Below are 21,072 nucleotides of genomic sequence, written 5' to 3'. Positions count from 1 at the left end.
GAATGGGTTAAATACATCTGACATGTGATGCTAATGTGACATGTGACATACACCTGGTTAAAAAACAAGAAACAAATCCCACAACTTAATTTGAGCAACAAACCAAACCACATTAAGACGAGGAGTATTAGGTAGCCTAAATAGAACCTTAGCAGAAGAACCAAAAGCCATGTGTCATTGGCTAAAATATAATAACGTTGTTAAATGATGGAATTTGATGAGACACTTGTGTCCTGTGTGTCATGGCCGCCTCAATGCATTTCCAATAGGAGTCACATGGTTTGAAGACACAACCTTGTTACACTCCTGTGTCCAGAACACAGGACACAGGAGTGTGTCTTAGGTGTGAGTGAGGCCTTATGACACTGTTCCTTATGGGGTGGCCATGTGTTACTCATGGTCTGAGCAATGGTTGTATATACTTGATGCAGGTCCATTGGTCAGTATTGAGGTCTCAGGCCACCATTAAGAAACCAGATCACCAGTGTGTTATTGATATGAATATGTTGGATTGTCATTTTTCTTTTTCTTTTTTTTTCTTCTGTTACATGTAGTACATGTGTTTAATAAATGAGGGAATTCATTATTGTGCCATACAACGTAGACAGTCTGTCAGAGAAACAGTCTAACAAACAATCTAGATTAATCACATGAACATTATGGTGGGGAAAAGGGAATTTCTCCTCCAGCAACCATATAGTGCAGTGGTTCCCAAACACTGGGTCGGGACCCATTTGTGGGTCACAGACACATTTTTATGGGTCCCTTTAATTAATTAAGGCCAGCTTAGTGGCCTTGTGGTTAGGGCACCTACGGACGGCTGCAATTCGAAACTGGCCTCCGTAAAATCTGAATCCCCCCCCACCGCCCACCCCCTTTTCCCCTCACTGTATATGTTTCTTTTCCCTTTTTACCTCCCTTATGATGAATTCCTGTTCTGTTCTTTGACTATATAGAAGTGTCTATTTGTACGTCTCTAAATGTTTTGATGAATTGAACAAGGTGGACCCTCTTATAAACAAGTGTAATGCTATATTGGGTCGTCCACTCGCAGTTAACAGTCTTTGTATTGAGTTTGTGCTTGAAATGTACTGTATTTCTGCAAACTGTTAATACATATTTCAATCAATCAATCAATCAGAGTGTCCGCCCTGAGACTGGGAGGTCGGGGTTCAATCCCCGGCCGGCGGCCGGGTCATACCAAAGACTCTAAAAATTGGACCCAGTGCCTCCCTGCTTGACACTCAGCATCAAGGGTTGGATTGGGGGTAAATCCCTGCGACATACTAGCGTCATGTCCAGGGGGTGTACTTGTACATCAAGCTGCCTCACGCTACAGAAATGGGCCCAATGGCTCGGCAAGGCTACTACTACTTTAATTAATTAAAAATAAAATCCAAAGATTATTTTCAGTAATTTCATGAGGAAAGAAATAAATAAATCCATAAATTAGAAAACTCACTCACTTAGGCCATGGGCAAATCTAATCTCTCTCTTTCGGGGTCACAGGCTACAACGTTTGGGAACCACTGCTATGGTGAACATACTTGTCTGTGTGAGCTGGTGCTCCTTCACATGCTGTACAGTACACAGTCTGCATGCACGCACGCACGCACGCACACACACACACACAGTCACACACACACACACACTCATTACTTTGACTTTGCTTTCTGTTTAGGGGCAGCTGCAATCGCTGGTACCGGGGTTGATTCAGACTCAGTGGCAGATGATGATTTGAACTTACTTAACAAACTATCAAACCTGCAAGAAAAAAGGGACAACACATTACATCAAACCTTAAATACCGTATATACGCACGACATGCATCCCATACACTTTTTGACAAGACTTTGGAAAGATTTTTAAAAGACTACATTAGACTAGAAGAATGTATAGTCTTTTACAAATCTATCTAAAATCTTGACAAAAACCTTGTAGTGTATGGGAGGCTCTAGAAACTATTGTGTGGGTTGCATCCTGTGTGTACACCATACAATCCTCAAAATGGACTCTTACATTTGAGTCCATTAGCACGGACTTACTGTAAACTAGTGCTGAGCATTTTACTGTGTATTACTGTGATTATTCTGACCTGAATTTTCAAGTGCAGCTTACTTATTGTCCCTACAGATGATAGTACTAAAAATATTCACAAGGTCAATCTGAATTATTTCATCAGATCTGTGCTGTATAACTTACATATTTGTGATTGCCTTTACGAAGGCCTTTGCCGCTCTAACCATCTTTCTTATCCGCACCTGTGACCAAATACATTGTGTTAAATACATTGTTAAACATGAAATAATATAAGGCAAGTATGTGCAGGATTGCATTTGAACAACAGCTACTCATATCAACATAATTCATCTCACCTGCTGCTTTTTGTACAATATAGGCAAGGAGAAAGCAGAAATCACACCTGCAAAACCAAGATAAAAGTGAAGTGAGTGGTGCTGTACTGTACTGTACTGTACTGTACTGTACTGTACTGTACTGTACTGTACTGTACTGTACTGTACTGTACTGTACTGTACTGTACTGTACTGTACTGTACTGTACAAGCCTGTGTGTGTCTGTGTGTTAGGCCACCAAAATTCAGAAACTAGTCACCAAAAGCCAAATCTTGCTGAAGTCCACCCCCTGCTATTAAGCCAAGTATGCTCTGAGCTGTGTTTGGTTGTTGTGTATCAGCAACTCACCAATTATCATCAGTGTCAGTCCGTTGGTTTGAGTCCCCACACAGGTCAGCAAATACAGGAGCACAGCAAACTGACAAGAAACAGAGAAGAAACACTTTGACTCAACTTTTCCTGTAGCCATGCCTTACGTGGTTTCCAAACCTTCTCAGCTTGAGACCCACAAGAGGTTTTTGGTATCTCTCCGGGAGAAAGAAATAATTAACCACTTAAATATTATTTAAAAAGTACTATGTGACAATAGCAGTTGCTACTTTTTAAAAGACATTTTTAATTTTCAAAGAAAAAAACACTGTTCTTTTTGTTTATTCTGAAAATCCTTTGAATTCTCAAATCTAAAAAAAAAAAAGGTTTTCTCATTGTGTGACCCAAAATGGGCTGCAACCCTATTTGGGAGAAACACTGAAGGGCTATAGAGGGTAGGAGCATGCATAAAGTGAATGGCAGATCGAGTGGAAAAGTGAGGGATAAAGTGAATTTAAGGTTGCTTAAAGTCATTTTATGCAATCAAATAGGACTTTTCTGTTTGGATGTCTGGGCTGTCAAGGCATAGAAAGTAGTTTTTTGCCACTCAGTAGGCGTCCCGCATAACTTCCAGGTATGATGATGATGTCACGCGCATACCCTCTATAGGTAAACATAGACAGTAATGTCTTGTCTCCTAATACTTGTCTGCTGCCAACTGTCAAAAATGCTGTTGAGCTCCTCGTAATTATGGTGATGGCAGAAATCTGCAGATCTGAAACTATCAGTATGAGAGGAAAAATACTATTATGTAATGTTTCTCCTTGTATTTTGAATGAACCGCCCCTTTTAAGCTGTATGATTCACAGACAACTCTTATCTTTGAATGGTACAGATTGTCTGTAACTACGCCTCCTGAATGGTACAGATAGTCTGTAACTACGCCTCCTGAAAACTGCAAAGGCTTGCGGTCAGTGTTGTTTTTGGCAGCACATTTCTAGTTTAGTCATAGTCTTTGGAATGAAACTTCATTTAGTTTTAGTTATATTTTAGTCACCTGGAATGTTTTAGTCGACTAAATGTCATAAGATTTTAGTCGACTAAATCTGCAGTTCATTTAGTCGACTAAAAAGTATTTTGGCGAGCCTTGATGCCGTCGTAATGGCTCATTTTACACTTGTTGAAAATAGCTGATCTACAAGCTCGCATCGCGCTGCGACACGTTGTGAGCTTGTCTCCACAGACAGCTCACAGACCTTGATAGAGTCCACCATGCTGCTGATGAAGAGCAGGTGTTTGAGCTCTGTGAATGCAAAGGCAATCAGAAGCACGATCTCCTCCACCAGCTTCACCGTCTGTCCGTCTGTCAGAGTTTTGTCTTCATCCAGGTAGGATCTGAGGACACACACACATATTTAGGCAAATGCATATTTATTTGAAGAGGTTAATTTACCACAATACACTGACTGGACTTAAGGGATACGGACTCATTGTTGGCTCAGCAGGCATAGTGGCAGTTTGGTTAGCAGAAGGTTCCCTATGTGATCCCTGGCCCCTCGTGTGTGTGTGTGTGTGTGTGTGTGTGTGTGTGTGTGTGTGTGTGTGTGTGTGTGTGTGTGTGTGTGTGTGTGTGTGTGTGTGTGTGTGTGTGTGTGTGTGTGTGTGTGTGTGTGTGTGTGTGTGTGTGTGTGTGTGTGTGTGTGTGTGTGTGTGTGTGTGTGTGTGTGTGTGTGAATGGGTGAATTTGAACACACAAAGGGCGCTATAGAAATGCAGACCTTACAGTATGGCTATTTCATCTTGGAGACAGCTTTTGTACTCTGCACTGCAGTGTACTACTCACTGGAAGGGATGCACACCGTCAGGGTTCCAGTGCAGCATTTCAAGGAGTTTATAGTAGAGGCGAAGTTGGAAGGTTATACAAATGATGCCCAGGCAGAGGTAAGAGGCCACGGTGACAGCGCTGAGCTGAAACAGGCAGGCCAGGCCCACCACCAGGCCCGTGAACAGCACTGCAGTCTTTTTGACATTCCGCCAGTAAACAAGATCCACAAGAGCTAAGAAAGACAGAGTGAGAAATTGATGCGTTAGAAACAATGTGGTCTCTTGGTTGGTTGTCTGGATAATGTGTATAGAGGGACAAAGGAACATAATGTGATAAACTTTTACAATGAAATTTGTTTTTCAGGAGAATGACTGTAAAATAAACTACAATGGACAAATTGCAGGTGCAGAGATTAGAAGTACAATTGCTTTGCCAAAGTTATGGATACCCTTAAACGCCCCCCTCACAGATATAAGCACAGATGCATGCCCACAGATATGCCACAGTAGCCCTACACCTCAACTGCACAAGTACAACTTAATCTAGTGTTCCTCACTATCTTCCTCCATTTTGCAACTCTGTGCATTTATTTATTTGTTTGTTTATTACCTAAACACCTAAACCAATACCCAAACCTTGGCTTAATCTAATTCTTAAAGATGGAGTGCCATGATCTTTGTATTCTTTCCAGTTTGGCATGTTTCTATGAGAGCTATTTATGTGCACCAATTTCTGAGCATCATGCATCTTCCCTGTCATGATACAAATATACCTTTGTATTTAGGGTTTCTTCCTGGAGGCCGAAACCTTGGCAGTCAAACATGCCAATGAAAAAAACAGGGATATAGTGACATCACAATATCATCCCCGCCCCTAACCCCTCCCCCTCTATCATACAACAACAGCTGTGGGTGCGGCTTCAGTTCAGGTGGATCACCACCCAGCAGGCAAACCGCGCATACTTAATGAACCGGTGGGGGCGTGTCCACATAAAAACGACATTTTAACAAATACTGTACACTTTTTGAAGAAATTCTTCCTCCATATATAATAACAATACCTGATGATCATGTTTTAGGGTGGGAAAAAAATCACGGCACTCCATCTTCAACTTTAATGCTGAAAATTGAAATCCACTCTTTCCCTAATTAGATCTAGAGAAGGTGGCCCTCTATAGTGTCTAATTGTGTAGTGTGCAGGGGGTATATTGAGTTCATAAGATTGCTAAAGCACAGATTACAAATGCCCAAACACACATAAATAAACACATACCTAAACATTCATCTTCTTTCTAAGCCTTGGCCAACCTGCAATGCTCAGTGACGAGATCACGTTGGATCAAATATCAACAGAGACATCAGTCTCATTAGCCAAACTGAAACACAGCTAGAGTTAAAGGTTATGTACAGTAACAGTACTGCACTCTCCGCAACACATGTTCTCAGTGACTCAACGATCACGATCAAATCCTCTAATTACTAACCAAAAAACAACACGCAACATTATCCAGGCTCTACATTTGACTAGTCACTCTATTCAGAAAAAAATGAACTGCCTCTATGAGGAAAAATAAATCAAATAAATCTTCCACTCTTCACTGCTTCTAGCCAGCTCAGCTGAGATACGTCAGTGATCCATTTAACCCAAATCTGTCAGGGTTCCTACTCTTACCTTTGATGGCCATTTTAGTAGTGATCCTGCTACTCTTCCTTCTCTTCTAGTTCCTTGTCTTGTCTTGTCTTGCCGCTGCTGGAGGCCCCACCAAGCTTTTTTTTAGCCACCAGTGCACAGTCAGCAATATATGGCCTGGCTGGCCTAATTTTATCCTGTATTGGATACCCCCTGTTTGAATTCACACACATGCAAATACACACCCAGAGAGAGAGAGAGAGAAAAAGAGAGGGAGAGCGTGGGGGGGTCGGGGGGAATTTGAGACATCAGCATGTGCTCAACTGAAGACAGTCCCTTAAGTTCAGACTAGAGAGACTTACAGTATGTTTACTTAGCCAGTACTGGCCAAGTGTACACGTTACTGTAATGTCCTCAGACAGCCTTGTTGTTCTGTTCGCCAAGCTGGATTCAGTCCTGATGGATTTCATTTCAATTTACAATATAAGCATTTTACAAACACTCTTATCCCGAATGCAACTTCAAGTTTATTTGTCACATCACAAGTTTACACATGTAAAACAGGGGCGCTAGCCCCTCCTATATACAGGTTTAATGTTTGTTTTTAGTTCAATGTTTGTTTTGTAAACGCCATTGACAATGATGGGAAAATGTACGTCATATTGTCCCTCATTACGTCATATTGTCTCTTTATTGTTAAGCATTTAATGTTTGTGTTTGCACCGTTTGTTTTACATCACCTAATCAACATGAGTTAGACTTTAATATAGTAGCGCCCCTCACTTCACACGGGTGTGATTTTTCATATACAAGCTACTCAATAAATTGCAGATACATATGAATAGTGCCTGTTGTGGTTAAGAGGTACAGTAAATGGTCCGGAAGGATGTTGTAGGTAATAACCTCAGTTTTCTATTCTTGGCATTTAGCCAAGACCAACCATGTCCATCCATGGCACACTGTGTTCACTCTCTGCAAGCTCACAACACATTGTGATGCATTTGTGACAATTCCTTATACCTTCAAGCCACATGTGAGAGAGAGAGAACTTGTGGTCATGTTTATTTACAAAAAACAAACAGCCAGGATGTCCAGAGGGAATTATATTTTCTGGTATTGGTCATAAAATAATTGCCAGAACGGGTAATCACAGGCCTTAAGCGACCTTCACACTAAATCCAAGCGTTTAGGTTCTAAACATTTTTGTAAAACCTTTTTTGTTTTTTTTGTGGCTTTCGCCTTTTTTTTATATATATATATATTTTATGGAGGGACAGACAGTAGGCTGACAGGAAATGGGGAGAGAGATGGGGGGGGAAGACATGCAGTAAAGGCCGTCGGGATCGGGAGTCGAACCCGCGGCACACTGCCAGACTGGATTACCAGCCAAGGTGCCTGGACCATTGAGCCATGGCCCAGGCCTTTGTAAAACTTTTTAAACGTGTCACAGTGTTTAGATTATAAACAGAAAAACATGTTTAATCACCGGTAACACTTTTTAAACACATTTACAGTATGTGTTTAGGTTATACAATCAAAAGTCATACGTGTTTAGAATTATAACACTAGGTGTTCTCGTGAGGTGTTTGAGGTGACTTGTGTTCTAGTGTATTCTTTATGCATAAATAAACATTTAGCATTTAATTATCACACACTGGTGTTTAGGTTTTAAACGCGTCACATGTTCCAGGGATATGTGGTCTCTGTAGAACATCATCCCAGGGCTTAAAACCAGACATCTACCATGGCGTTCATTTGACTTCATACACAGAGGCTTATGGTGTCCTTCTCAACCTATAGTCCAGGCCAAAGGGCCATGTACACAGGTATACAAATGTACAACCACATACTGAACACGATATGCTGCACCTGACCGGCTGACCCCAACATAAGGGAGAGAAGGTGGTGACCCCAGTCCCAGATGGCAGCTACCGGGAGGAGTTTGACATCCTGGCATGGGTGTTGCAAGGAAGGAGACACATTCGCCTTTTCTCTTCAGTATAGTTCTGGAATATGCACTTAGGCAGGCCATCAATGGAGCAGTGAACCATGCCTCGCTATTACACCTAAGTGGTCTAGAACAAGAACACTGGTTCCCAAACCTTTTAGTCAAATGAATTTTGGAAATTGATCAAACACAGCACCGCTGTCGTGTTGTTCTTCTTTATTAACTAGTTGCACTTTATCAAGGGAATGTGTGCAATATCTCTGTATTTTATGGTGGTGTGTTTCATGGTGTTTTTCTTTTCCTTCTGTGAGTGTGTATTTGTATGCAGCTGTGACTCTCCAAGACTCTCCAAGACAAGGGAGACAAATAAAGATAACCTTGAACCTTCTTCACCTCCTCGATGATCCTCCATATGTCCAAGATATGTGGGCTAGGGTGGTCCGTTCTACCCTATCTATCGAATGCTGCTTTGGTTCTCCCTCATGTGAGGTCAATGGTGCAGCTTATACTGTTCAGCATCAGGCAGTTATTTGTAATGTTACATGTCAGACTAATGCCCTGGTAGATGTCAGCTTCTAAGTCCTGGGATGATATTCTGCAGAGACCTATATATCAGCAAAGGTCGCATAAGGCCTGGTCTGGCAATTATTAGCTGTTATTGCACCAACGTGTTTAATGCTGTACTAAACGCTGCGTGTCCAGATGAATAACCCTGTCCCTCCATCACTCATTTATGGTTCTACAGTACGTGCTATATCAGTGGTTCCCAAACTTTTTCATGTCAAGGATCCCCAAATTGACACTAATGAGCCCCCGCTGACCCCCATTTGAAAAGATATGCCAGGCACCCCCATAAGAGAAGATTTTGCATTGCGCTGGCATTTCTATCTCTGACTGAGACCCCAATTTATATCGTAAAATCAAAGTTTTTAATTTAACTCTGAGAGAGAACTCTGAGAGAGAACCAAATGGACCCATTAGGGTCCATTTGGTACACTCTTTGAGTTACAGACCCATAAGGGTCCATTTGGTTCCTTACTATATCATTTAGCTGGGGACCCCCTGGAACTCCCTCAAGGACCACTAGGGGTCCCCAGACCCCACTTTTGGAACCACTGTGCTATAACACCTGACAGTGCTATAATCCAGTCCACAGAAGATGCTGGGTAATCCAGAGCGAGCAACAGATGAGATTAACAGAGATAGATGTGGGAGGGGCAGGATTGCTGCAGAGCAGGCGGGAGCCAAGCAAGAGTGGTGGAGAGAGATTGCTTCCATTCATGACAGGGCATATGCATGATGCTCAGGGATTGGTGCACATAAATAGCTATCCAATCACAGGTGGGGGTTGAGGCAGGGAAAACAACAAGACTAGAGGAGAGCTGGTGAAGGAAGGAAACGGCTATGAAAAAGAGAGGGAGAGGATAAAATAGAAGAGACACAAAACGGAGGAAGAAGAAGGTGAAGGATGAGTCAAAGCAGAGAGCTGATCGGTGAGCATCTCGACTGAGCGAAGGGAGGAGGGAGACAGAGACAGAGAGATGAGCTGGAAGAGGGTGGTGAACAGCCAGCACGGACAGCATCCATCAGGTCAGTCAGCCATGCTTTGAGTCCTGGAGCAGCAGGGCTACACCACACGACACACACACAGGCCCAGCATCAGGCCTACACCAGACCCCTGCCACCAACGGGAAGAAGACTCACACACACCAGCTTTCGCACAGGAGCCATGAGAACCTCCAGGAAGGGAAGTGTGGAGATGCCTGCGTTCATGAGGCAGCTGGCCAAAGAGACAGAGAAGAGGGTCAGCTCTTTCTTCAAGGGGGGGCGAGGAGGCGCAGGAGGGGAGGGGGAGCAATCCGGGGATGGAGAGGGAGAGGAGGTCATTCCGAGCCCCTACTTGGACCATCCTGTTCTGGACAAACTGACCGAGGAAGGCTGCTCTCGTTGGGGCCTGACCTACGCCCTGGGCAGCATGCAGGGCTGGAGGGCCAACATGGAGGACTTCCATAACTGCGTTCCACAGCTTGGTGGTGAGCTGGCAGGCTGGAGCTTCTTTGCTGTATTTGATGGGCACGCAGGCAGTAGTGTAGCACAGTACTGCTCCCAGCACCTTCTGGGTCAAATCCTGTCTACAGGTGAAATATGACAAGTTTCTACTACTACTACTACTAACTACTATAGGTTTCTATCACGCTTTGGTTTGATCAAACTATATGTTCTTTAGTTCTCATTACTCATTCTAACATGAAAACAGTAACTATACTCAACATTGGTTGAGAATTCAATATATATTCAATATTGCCTATTATGTTCACTTTTAGGTGGAATGGGGCCAGAGGATGACCCAGGGAGAGTAAGAGGCGGCATCATAGAAGGTTTCCTGCAAACAGACAAGCACTTGCACACTGTTGCACGGCGAGAGGGCTGGGAGAAAGGAGGCACCACGGCGGTGGCCACGCTCATCTCGCCGTGCTACATCTACTTTGCCAACTGCGGCGACTCGCGGGCCTTACTGTGCCGGTCTGGGCAGGTGTGCTTCTCCACCGAGGACCACAAACCGTACAGCCCTTTGGAGAGGGAGCGCATCGAAAGTGCAGGCGGCTCCGTGTCCCTCCAGCGGATCAACGGCTCCCTGGCCGTGTCCCGTGCCCTGGGGGACTTCGGCTACAAGGGGGCCGAGAACCGACTCGCCAACCAGCAGATGGTCTCTCCGGAGCCAGAGGTGTACGTGGTGGAGCGGTCACCCGCGGACGAGTTCCTGGTGCTGGCGTGTGACGGGGTGTGGGACATGATCTCCAACGAGGAGCTGTGTGCCTTCATCCACAGTCGGCTGCGCGTCTGCACCGACCTGAGAGACGTCTGCGCGCAGGTGATCGACCTCTGCCTCTATAAGGTCAGAACCTCATCCTGTCACTGGTGGACTGTAAAAGGCTGAGTGTTGAGTGGAAACTCTTGTACAAATGGAACCAAAATGAATGGATCATTATAAAATAAGTACTCAGTGCAAATGCTCTCTATGCGTATATAATACACACACACAAATGTATACAAAATGGACCCTCGCATCATTAAATCAATATTTATTGGGTAGATTATAATATTCCCAATTGGCTTTTTAAACTGGGTTATGGTAGTGCCTCAGGTTCTATTATCTAATGAATTGACTGTTACTGGCCTATGTCTCATGTCACACTGTTATGTAACAAGCCCTCAGCTTGGACATGCACAATGACCTGAAAACATCACAATCCATCCCACTTCAACATCTCATTCAACCATTTTGGCAAAATAGTTCCTCAGTGTTCATTTAACCATATGAGTGTAAAAAAAAAGAAAGAAAAAAAGAAAGAAAAATAAATCCCACATGGACGGGTTTTTATCTTTCTCTGTATTTGTACAACTGAGGAGGATTGTGCCACAGTCCACTCATCAAAAGATTGAAATCATGTGTAATATTGTTACTGTCGGGTGGAAAACCTTGTACAGTATGTCCAACCGTTACTTTTTAGTAAATGGGAAAAAATAACCTGTGTTTCCATGGATACAATTATTTAGTCCCGACTCCCAAGGTCTTCATTATTAGTTAATACTAATACAAAAATCACACTCGTGTGAAGTGAGGGGCGCTAATATATTAAAGTCTTAACTCATGTTGCTATGATTAGGTGATGTAATGGTGATGTAAAACAAACGGTGACAAAACAAACATTAAATTCCCTACATTGTCAATGGCGTTTTTAAAACAAACATTGAACTAAAAACAAACCTTAATTTCTCTACATTGTCAATGGCGTTTTTAAAACAAACATTAAACTAAAAACAAACATTAAATTCTCTTTATTGTTAATGGCATTTAATGTTTGTGTTAGGGACAAGATGATGTAAAGTTTCCCTTCATTGTCAATGGCGTTTTTAAAACAAACATTGAACTAAAAACAAACATTAAACCTATAGGCTATAGCCCCTCAAAAAATAGCCGATCTACAAGCTCACAAACGTCTAATGCTTGTTGATTGGCAATTTTTGTGTAGCTGTAGTATGATGAAGTAGGGCATTAATTTATGAAATATGGAGATACAAGGTTTCTACGGTAAGCTACACAACAACGATATGCTGACATTACATGCATCACATCACATCACATCACATAACAGCCAGCGGTGCCCATGTTCCTTTTAACGTGTGTTTCACAGGGGAGCTTGGACAACATTAGCATCATCCTGCTGTGCTTTCCTGGCGCCCCCCAGCTCTCAGCAGAGGCATTACACCAGGAGGCCGAGCTAGAGGACCTGCTGGAATCCAAAGTAGCAGGTGCAGACACTGACATGTGGACTGTGGAGGCCACTGTGTGGGACAGTGAGGGGGACTGTGTGGTACAACATTGGGGCCATTTATCAATCACCACCACTAGGGCTGTCACAAATCATGACATTTTACTTGATGATGAATTGTCACGCAAATATAATTGCGATTAATAGGCCTAAATTGAATTGTGTTTTTGGCATTGAATATTGGAACATAAATACAAATGACATTTCTGTTTGGCTTTTAGGCTTCGTGAACAAAACATTCACAGGACAGATAAATAAATGACTGACAAATGTAATAACTTTATACTCTCGTTTTTCAAATATAGCGGAAATAGCCAATCTAGTTTAGCCTATAACACGTCACAATGTTTAAAGCTTGAAGATTGGCTATTTCCGCTCCTTTTGGAAAATATTAGAAAATGTATGGACATTTTTCAACTATGTAATAATTGCGATTAGGTAATATTTGTGACAGGGCTGATCACCACACATCCTTAAACTAATGTTAATTGTTAACTTAAAAGTAATATCTCCTCACCTGTCGTTTCACTCTATCCCCGAACCCACCTCACCCCTGCCCATTTTGACAGGCTGGAATGGCTTAGGGTTGATGACAGAGTACAGCATCTTGCAATGGGTCTGGTCCACAATATTCGCTAAACCACCAAGATACCCATGTACCTGTCTAAATACCTTGACCTTAATGTCAACGAAGTCCACACCCACAACACCAGAGGGAGTTCAACAAGCCATGTGCAACCCAGATTCGGCACAAACAAGGGACTAAAATTATTTCGCTCCAATGCCACCAAAATGTGGAACGCCCTACCAACAGTCATTCAGACATGTGAATCCCTTGACTCCTTCAAAACCGCTCTCAAAAGGCACCTACGGACGGCAGCAATTCGGAACTGGCCCCCGTAAAAAAAGAAAAAAGTTAAAAATTACCTTTTACCTTTTTACCTCCTTTTATGATGATTTCCTGTTTTTTGTTATATAGAAGAGTCTCTAGTCTAAATGTTCTGATGAATTGAAAATGGTGGACCCTATTGTAACCAAGTGTAATGCTTTGTGGTGTCGTGTGGTCCACAGTTAACATTTTTTGTATTGAATTGTGCTTGAAATGTACCTATTCTGCATACTGTTAATAAATCTTTCAATCAATCAACCAATCAATCAATCAATCAATCAATCAATCAATCAAGCCAATGTGTAACAATGTTTAAGAAAGTTTATTCATTTATTTAGAAGTTGCAACAATGATATGATGCATTACTATTATTATTATTAGCCTATATACTGTGTCCATCACATCTAGATGTGATGGACTAGATGTCACATCTATTTTTAGCAAACCCTCTAGTATTGTAAAGCCTGTCTCCCTAACTTGCTCTTCTGTTTTGTTGATGACTCTTTAATAGAGATCTATGAGGAGCTGAGTGCCACCGGGGAAGAGCCTGACCTACTCTCTGTCCTCACAGTCCTAGCATCCACTGTCCTCCCTGGATTACCACCAGGGGGAGGCATACAGAGCAAGTAAGAGAAGAGACATGTTTGTCTATTGTTTTTGTAGTGTTTTAAAACCCATTTAGACCTGAGGCCGATTCTTAAAAAAAAAGGCTTCTAAATCCTAACTGTTTTCTGAAAAACAGAAAGGTTACTTCAGTAACCCTGGTTATTAAGTAAGTGAGCGAAATATTTCGTTCATAGGTTCAATCATAGGTTTCTATGTCAGTGGTGATCAAACTTTTTCATGATGTCAAGGACCCCCAGAATTATCTGTATTTGGCCGTGGACCCCCATCTGAAAATATGTTGTTCCAGGAAACCCCCGAGAAGCAAAGATTTGAGTTTAAAACGTTCACTCTGAAAATAATTTATCCAATATTCCAGCACACGAACCGGCCGGCCTATCGAAGCGGCCGGCCGGATCTTTTAGATTCTGCCCTCCCTCCAATATTATTGGATCATATGGGATATCATCGATGGGAAATCCAAGCTAATAGAAACTGCAGGCTTTCTATTCCTGAAAAGTTCCAATGGGAAAATGGAAGCCATCGTTCTCACGATAATAAAAATCTAAATATATATATATATATATATATATATATATATATATATATATATATAATCTTGTTTAAAAATAAGCCTAACGATGATGTCACTGGTGGACGGGTTTCTGAACTGCCCACAGCCCTGCTATGAGACACAAACCAAGTAGAAGAAAATTGTGCTATTTTATCATGAACATTAGTGAGGACCAATTATATGAAGATAGGTTGAAAAGTGGTGAAGTGGTCCTTTAATCTTGGTTCAATCCATCCTTTTGTGTTATAGGAGGAACTGCATCATTTCTGCTTATTATCAGAAGAGAGAGACGTATAGGCCCACACCACCCAATGTAAGCAGATAGCATTATAACTGTGTGTGTGTGTGTGTGTGTGTGTGTGTGTGTGTGTGTGTGTGTGTGTGTGTGTGTGCGTGCGTGCGTGCGTGCGTGCGTGCGTGCGTGCGTGCGTGCGTGCGTGCGTGCGTGCGTGCGTGCGTGCGTGCGTGCGTGCGTGCGTGCGTGCGTGCGTGCGTGCGTGCGTGCGTGCGTGCGTGCGTGCGTGCGTGCGTGCGTGCGTGCGTGCGTGCGTGCGTGCGTGCGTGCGACCGTGAGTGTGTGTGTGTGGTATTTACTGATTACTTCCTTCATTCCCTGTTCTGCTAGGGTTTGGGTGGGTCTTGAAAAATCCATGGAGGATGAATCTCCAAGGATGAATCTCCAAGGATCCGTGAATGGAGTGTAAATAATGTCAATACTAGAACTTAATGTGTGCAATTTGAAAGAAATGGGAAGTAAGAAGCTTTTTGTGTCCCGCCACCTGAGCCAAGCAACAACTTGCCATAACAAATACAACAAATGTAAGTGTGACAAAGTCTGATATACATTTTATATTTATACAAGGAATAATATTTTGGCTTGTGTAGAGAAACGGCCCAGCAACAACTCGCTGCCTCATATTCAAAGAACAAATTATATTACGGAGATCAATTCACATTTTTACTTGGTGACTGTATTAGCCAAATGTGAAAACAAGATTTCAGGTTGATTTAAAAAATATATATTATTATTATTTTAATAATAGTATTCAATTCTGAAATTTAGAGTTTTGGTCTGCTCTTGCTGCTACCAGGGAAAGTTTTTTTGTCCTGGCACAATTGACTAATATTACAACAATAGCCATTTGAATGTTATTTGCCAATCGATAAGCAGCAGTACCCGCAGTGTCACTTGTTAATCTTGATAGTATGTGACTTGTTCTGCTGAAATCAGTCAGATGTCACGGAAAACACTTTTTTTTTGAGCAACTTGAAGATGAGATTGTAAACTTTCTAAAGATGTCAAAATATTTTTTGTATTGCAAATATTCAGAGATGGCTCTACTTATTATATAACAATTGTCCGCAAACTCTATTTTTGAGAATAACAGGCTCTGTATAGTGTAGAAAAAGAGAGGATGTGCAATTGTGCATATGAGACAATGATTTAGACATAAAATAAGGTTTTGACATGATGGGATTCAGCAACATGATTTTTCAAGTTTACAGTGCAATTAAGTCTATATGGGGGTACCTGGGGGAATATGCGTAGAAACCTTTCCCAATGTTGTTGTAATTGCAAAGAAAAGCTATTAAGTACATCAGAATTAAATATTTAGACATCCCTGTATAACTATAAGGTCCTTCAAATCCTTCCCAATTTAAGGTCCCGGTAGTTAAAATGGTTATGGATGATCCGTACTGTGCTGCCTTATTGTTGTACGTAAATGAGTACAGTATTACTGTAAGTATCTAAGTATTTTTGAACATTTGGTGACTGAGACAGATCCTAGATCAAAAATAGAGAGACCATAAGGTTTATCAACATCTTACTGAATTGTTATATGTTTGGAATGACCAGTGACCTTGCATTCTGTGTATAGACGTTACATGTTAAGACTTGTGGTTGTTATCAGCCTGAATAAAGATTATTTGACTAACTGCTGGATACAATTTACAGTAACTAACATTCTCACAACAATTCATCCATAATTCCACCTTTTAAGTGTTCATTTTTGAGAATAAGCACTAAAGAAAAACTCTAATTGTGAACATTTTCTGCTGTATCCAAAGATCTGATGAGCATACATGTATGCAATGCAGACAATACAGCGTGGTGGTTATCTGTGAATAACTGATATCTGTTGATCTGTTGACGGCCTCACTAGCCATAAACAGATTAAGAGGATATGTTTTACCGCTTGAACCCCAGCATCCAATAGCAGATTTACAAGCTCACAAGGCGGGGCATCGCGATGCGTTGTGAGCTTGGCTATTGGCTATTGTTCGCAAAGAGATTTGGTGTTGATGAGAAAAAAAATGTCCAAGTACAGCGCCAACTCGGATCCAGTTTACTAAGCCTAGAGAGGGTTTAAGTGGTTATTAATAATATGAGCCCGTTTCTATTTAATTTCAAAATGCAATTCCAATACAATGTATATTCATCAAGGTGTGTAAGACGACTTTGTGTCTTAAATGATTGAGAAGGCAAATGCACATTATGCATAGGCTTGTACATTCACTCATACTGACCACCACCTCATATTCAGGCATTGGTTTTTGAGGATCTCACAGGAACATCTGCAGTGCTCTTAAATCAGCTTTCCTTTTCAAGAGGCCCTTCATTGCTTCCTCTATCTGATTGCCTGTGAGCCAATGGCTTATGAGCCAATCACTTCAGGATATCAAACCCCTCTTCACAATGATGTTCTGTAAATGATATGCATCTGTCTATCCTGTCTGCCCACGGAAAAAGATTTAAGTGCCTGGCTGGAATCCATGTTTAGAAACACTGGTGAAAATAAGAATGCAGGTCTGCTACTATCCACATATATTGTCACATCCTGATTTTGGTGTTGAACAAATAGCATCAAAAAGGATTTGTTTAGAAGGGGGGGGGGGGGGGGGGGAAACAACATTTCTTATCTTAGTACAATATATAGAATCCAAAGTGCTTTAGAGATCTACAGCAATGTCCTCCAGAAAACTGTGCCATTGAAGATGGCTTTTCTGTGTGGGTTTTGTTAGGGGGGAGGACTACCTGTCCACGCTGGTTTCCTGCAGGCGATTATTCATGATGGCAAAAGCACCCACACCCCCAGAGAATCCATTTTGGTGCACGTGGCTAGTCTGTAATGGGCCATGGCGAGCCGTTTCGCTTAGTTGCTTCTGCAGCAGAGCCAAAGACACCTTATTGGACACCATGAACTCATTCACAGAGATCATTTCCCCAGACATGCGCCGGCCCACATATGCACCACCGCCAGCTGCTTCAGCTTCCGTCTCACTGTCACATGCCACCTCCACTGAGGCGTTTGTGTAGTGGTGTTGTCCTGCAGGACAGCGGGACGTGACGGGCTGCACGGCATTGCATCTGATGCGCCGTCGGCCGGGCTGCGTGGGCGGAAGCCTCAGGGTGCGCCGTTTTCTCGGGAGGCCAGGGCAGCAGTGACAGGAGCAGCAGCAATGCCACATGGGGCAGGCCAGCTTACCCAGGATCCAGTTGAGCGTTTGCTTGATGACAATAGAGATGACATTGAACAGGGAATAGATGCAGCACACCCCCATGAAGATGAAAAGGCCATTGCCGAAGCGGTAGGCGTCCTGAGCCTCGTACTGCTGCCGCTGGCTGCTCACCAGGTCCCCAAAGCCGATGGTGCTGAAGGCCACAAAGCAAAAGTAGAGGGAGTCCATGTAGCTCCAGTCCTCCATGGAGCAGTAGAGTGTGGAAGCGCTGCATGCGATCACCACAGACGCAACTCCCAGGATCAGCATCACGTAGTAGACGGAAGGTTTCCATCCCTCCAGGCTGTCCTCTTCCACAGGCGACTTCCGCTCCGACAGCGACCCCACGCCAGAAGTCCTCAGCCGACGCTCGTGACACCAGCGCATGACATAGGCCAGCATGGTGATTATCCTCTCAAGGAACAGGTTGAAGAAAAGGATGGTGGCGGCACAGCCAATGAGACCATAGAAGATTAAGAATATTTTTCCAGCTATCGTGGCTGGGGTGGTCATACCAAAGCCTTGGAAAGAGGAACATAAAAACAACTTTAACTTTGCAGCATCACAATTATGCAGATGCTGTGGGATGCATATGGATTGAAGCTCTATTAAGTATTGCGCATACTGTACATTAGGTTTCACTGGCTTACGAGTAATAACTCAATTACTCAACACATGCGCACGCACACATGCGCACGCACACATGCACACGCACACATGCACACACACACACACACACACACACACACTGACACACAACTTAACAGAGATATGAACAGCATATAGAATACACAGTATACAGTATATAATGATGACCATATGAACCAAAAGCTGAGATGCTTCTCTGCAATAATGAAAAGATCAGTGCTGTGGCACTCACCAATGGTGGAAACCACTGTGCCTACGAAATAGAAAGCCCCAGAGAAGTCCCAGCGGGGTCTCAAGGCGTCCACCCTGATCCCAGATCCATTGGCCTCCTCATACTGACGTAGCAGGGCGTGCAGGGCACTCAGGCTGACCGTATACTGCTGGGTGAAATTGTCCAGCTGCTGTTTCCAGAGGTGGCGGGCGTGCAGCTCAAAGGGGTGTTCTAGAGCGGAGAAGATGGCTGCTCCGCACAACAAGTAGAGCAGGATGAGGCCGGCAAGCAGGCAGAAGCGGGCGTTATCTTCATTCATGGACCGCCGGGAACAGCAGCCAACACCACTCCTCCTCCTGAGAGCCATGACTGCGGCTGCCCAGGTGCACCACTGCACCAACATACACCGCCTCCGCCAACGGGGTCAAAACACTCTGGTCACAGGACTACCACCACTCATTTTCAAATATACTGTACCTTTAAAATGTCATGGAAAGGTATCAATGTTGATTTAGATGAATGGATAAATGGACATTATAGCCTGTGAAGAGAACAGGAGAAACATTTCTTGAATACTTCATTACTGACTTATTCACTGCGACTACTTGAGCAAGACACTTAACCCCTAACGGCTTCTGATGAGAAGGTTGGTGGTGAGCAGATCAGCGTGTGAATGTGAAGCTGAAGAAGGTCATGCACATTGCAAAGCACTTCAGTGCAAAACTATAGGTTAACGGAAAATGGCATTTGACCGCTGTAATAAAAATAATAATACACTTATATATTTTTTTCACCTTTAAAGCACTGTTTTGTCTTGATAAATATATATAAATACTATTACAATCTATGCCTTATCTGCAATCTAACAAAGAAGTATAGAGATAAAGTAAAGAAGAATGAAACAAACCTATTAATGCAATTGTCCATTGACTGAAAATGTCTGCTGTGCTCGCATCACAGATCGGCTGGAGAATGGCCAGCGGGGAGGAGGCGTCTATTTTCTATAACGTGAGAGAGGCTGTCTGATGTGTCCACTTTAGTGTTGACATCATTCCTAGACACCCCCCCCCCCCCCCCCCCCCCCCCCCCACACACACACACACACAGACACACACACACTCCCCCCTGCTTTTGATTGTACCTAGACCAGTGATGGAAAGTAACTCATTATTACATTTATTCAAGTGCTGTACTCAAGTACAATTGTGAGGTCTTTAGATGAGTACCGTATGTCGATTTCCTCAGTGGCGTGCACAGACATTTAGAGGGGCAGGTGCTCAAGTGGAAAAAAGGGCACTTTGTGCAGCGCGTGGAACCGGCCGGTTGCCTTAATAGTGTGAGATTTATAGATTGTGGGGCCTAAATAATATATTAGAAGCTTTTTATCAACAATTGATCAATGTTACCATGGTCCACATACTGTACAGTGTAACTGTACAAAATAAGAAAAAAAAGGAAAAGGTTTTTTTTCCCGAAAGGGCACATTGCCAAAAGGGCAGGGGGTGCTCTAGCATAGCCTGGTTAATAAACCAGACCGAATCAGCCGTTGGCAAAAAAAAGTTGCCTACCAGCGGATTACGGTCTGGCGAGGCTCAGTAGCACGCCTCTTTCCTACAGCAGAGAACAGGTCGGACCAATCGGGACACGGTATGCAATATAGGCGGGCTTTGGTACAGTGACGTTCAATGCTTGAGACTTTTGACTGACAGTAGCTCTGACCAATTGCGTCAAAGAGAAAAATGTTCCCCGGGAAATGAAATCCAAGTGGAGCCAGCCCAGACTGATATACCGCGACAGTGTTGTGTGATATTAGTCTGGCTTATTAGCCAGGCTAGCTCTAGCACCCCCTAGTGTCTATCTGTGCACACCACTGGATTTCCTACATCTCCACACTCCACTACATATCAGAGGCAAATATTGTACTTTTTACTCCACTACAACTATTTGAAAACTTGAGTTACTACTAGTTACTTTGTAGATTTAGATTGTTAATACAAAAATCACACCCGTGTGAACTGAGTGGTGCAACTGTTCACACACTACGTCACACACTAACCATAGCAACCATGCTCATCTGTACGTGGTCCCATGTACAGGTACATACATAGATACATAGATACAGACAAAGCTGGTTATTGGAGTGGTTTGCACCACTCAAAAATACATTAATAATAATAATAATAATAATAATAATAATAATAGTCTACATTTTATTTATAATGCACTTTACATTTGAAACAAAGTGCA

The 21,072-nt window shown here is 42.8% G+C and overlaps 3 protein-coding genes across 3 annotated transcripts; 1 reads left to right on the top strand and 2 right to left on the bottom strand.

The window, feature by feature from the left end:
• Positions 1-1,347: 1,347 nt before the first annotated feature.
• Positions 1,348-6,277, bottom strand: rtn2b (reticulon 2b). Its single transcript, XM_079507702.1, has 7 exons — positions 6,160-6,277; positions 4,507-4,720; positions 3,920-4,058; positions 2,703-2,772; positions 2,376-2,422; positions 2,203-2,261; positions 1,348-1,764 (listed from the first exon to the last, which is right to left on the bottom strand). Exons 1-7 carry the CDS (start codon positions 6,170-6,172, stop codon positions 1,656-1,658), a joined length of 651 nt encoding a protein of 216 aa, XP_079363828.1. The 5' UTR covers positions 6,173-6,277; the 3' UTR covers positions 1,348-1,655.
• Positions 6,278-9,794: 3,517 nt separating this feature from the next.
• On the top strand, positions 9,795-16,403 carry ppm1nb (protein phosphatase, Mg2+/Mn2+ dependent, 1Nb (putative); the record flags this gene model as incomplete). Its single annotated transcript, XM_079507688.1, has 6 exons — positions 9,795-10,203; positions 10,390-10,961; positions 12,262-12,379; positions 13,800-13,914; positions 14,715-14,778; positions 15,091-16,403. The coding sequence occupies 6 exons, from the start codon at positions 9,795-9,797 to the stop codon at positions 15,106-15,108; spliced, it is 1,296 nt and encodes a 431-aa protein (XP_079363814.1). The 3' UTR covers positions 15,109-16,403.
• Positions 16,404-17,498: 1,095 nt separating this feature from the next.
• kcnk12l (potassium channel, subfamily K, member 12 like) lies at positions 17,499-19,144 on the bottom strand (the record flags this gene model as incomplete). The annotated part of the gene is made up of 2 exons (XM_079507689.1): positions 17,499-18,487; positions 18,847-19,144. The coding sequence occupies 2 exons, from the start codon at positions 19,142-19,144 to the stop codon at positions 17,499-17,501; spliced, it is 1,287 nt and encodes a 428-aa protein (XP_079363815.1).
• Between the last annotated feature and the right edge of the window lie 1,928 nt (positions 19,145-21,072).

Source organism: Electrona antarctica (assembly GCF_951216825.1).
Source record: "Electrona antarctica genome assembly, chromosome: 8".
Lineage (NCBI taxonomy): Eukaryota > Metazoa > Chordata > Actinopteri > Myctophiformes > Myctophidae > Electrona > Electrona antarctica.
Note: the sequence above shows the minus strand (reverse complement) of the source record. Positions and strands in the feature narration are given on the sequence as shown.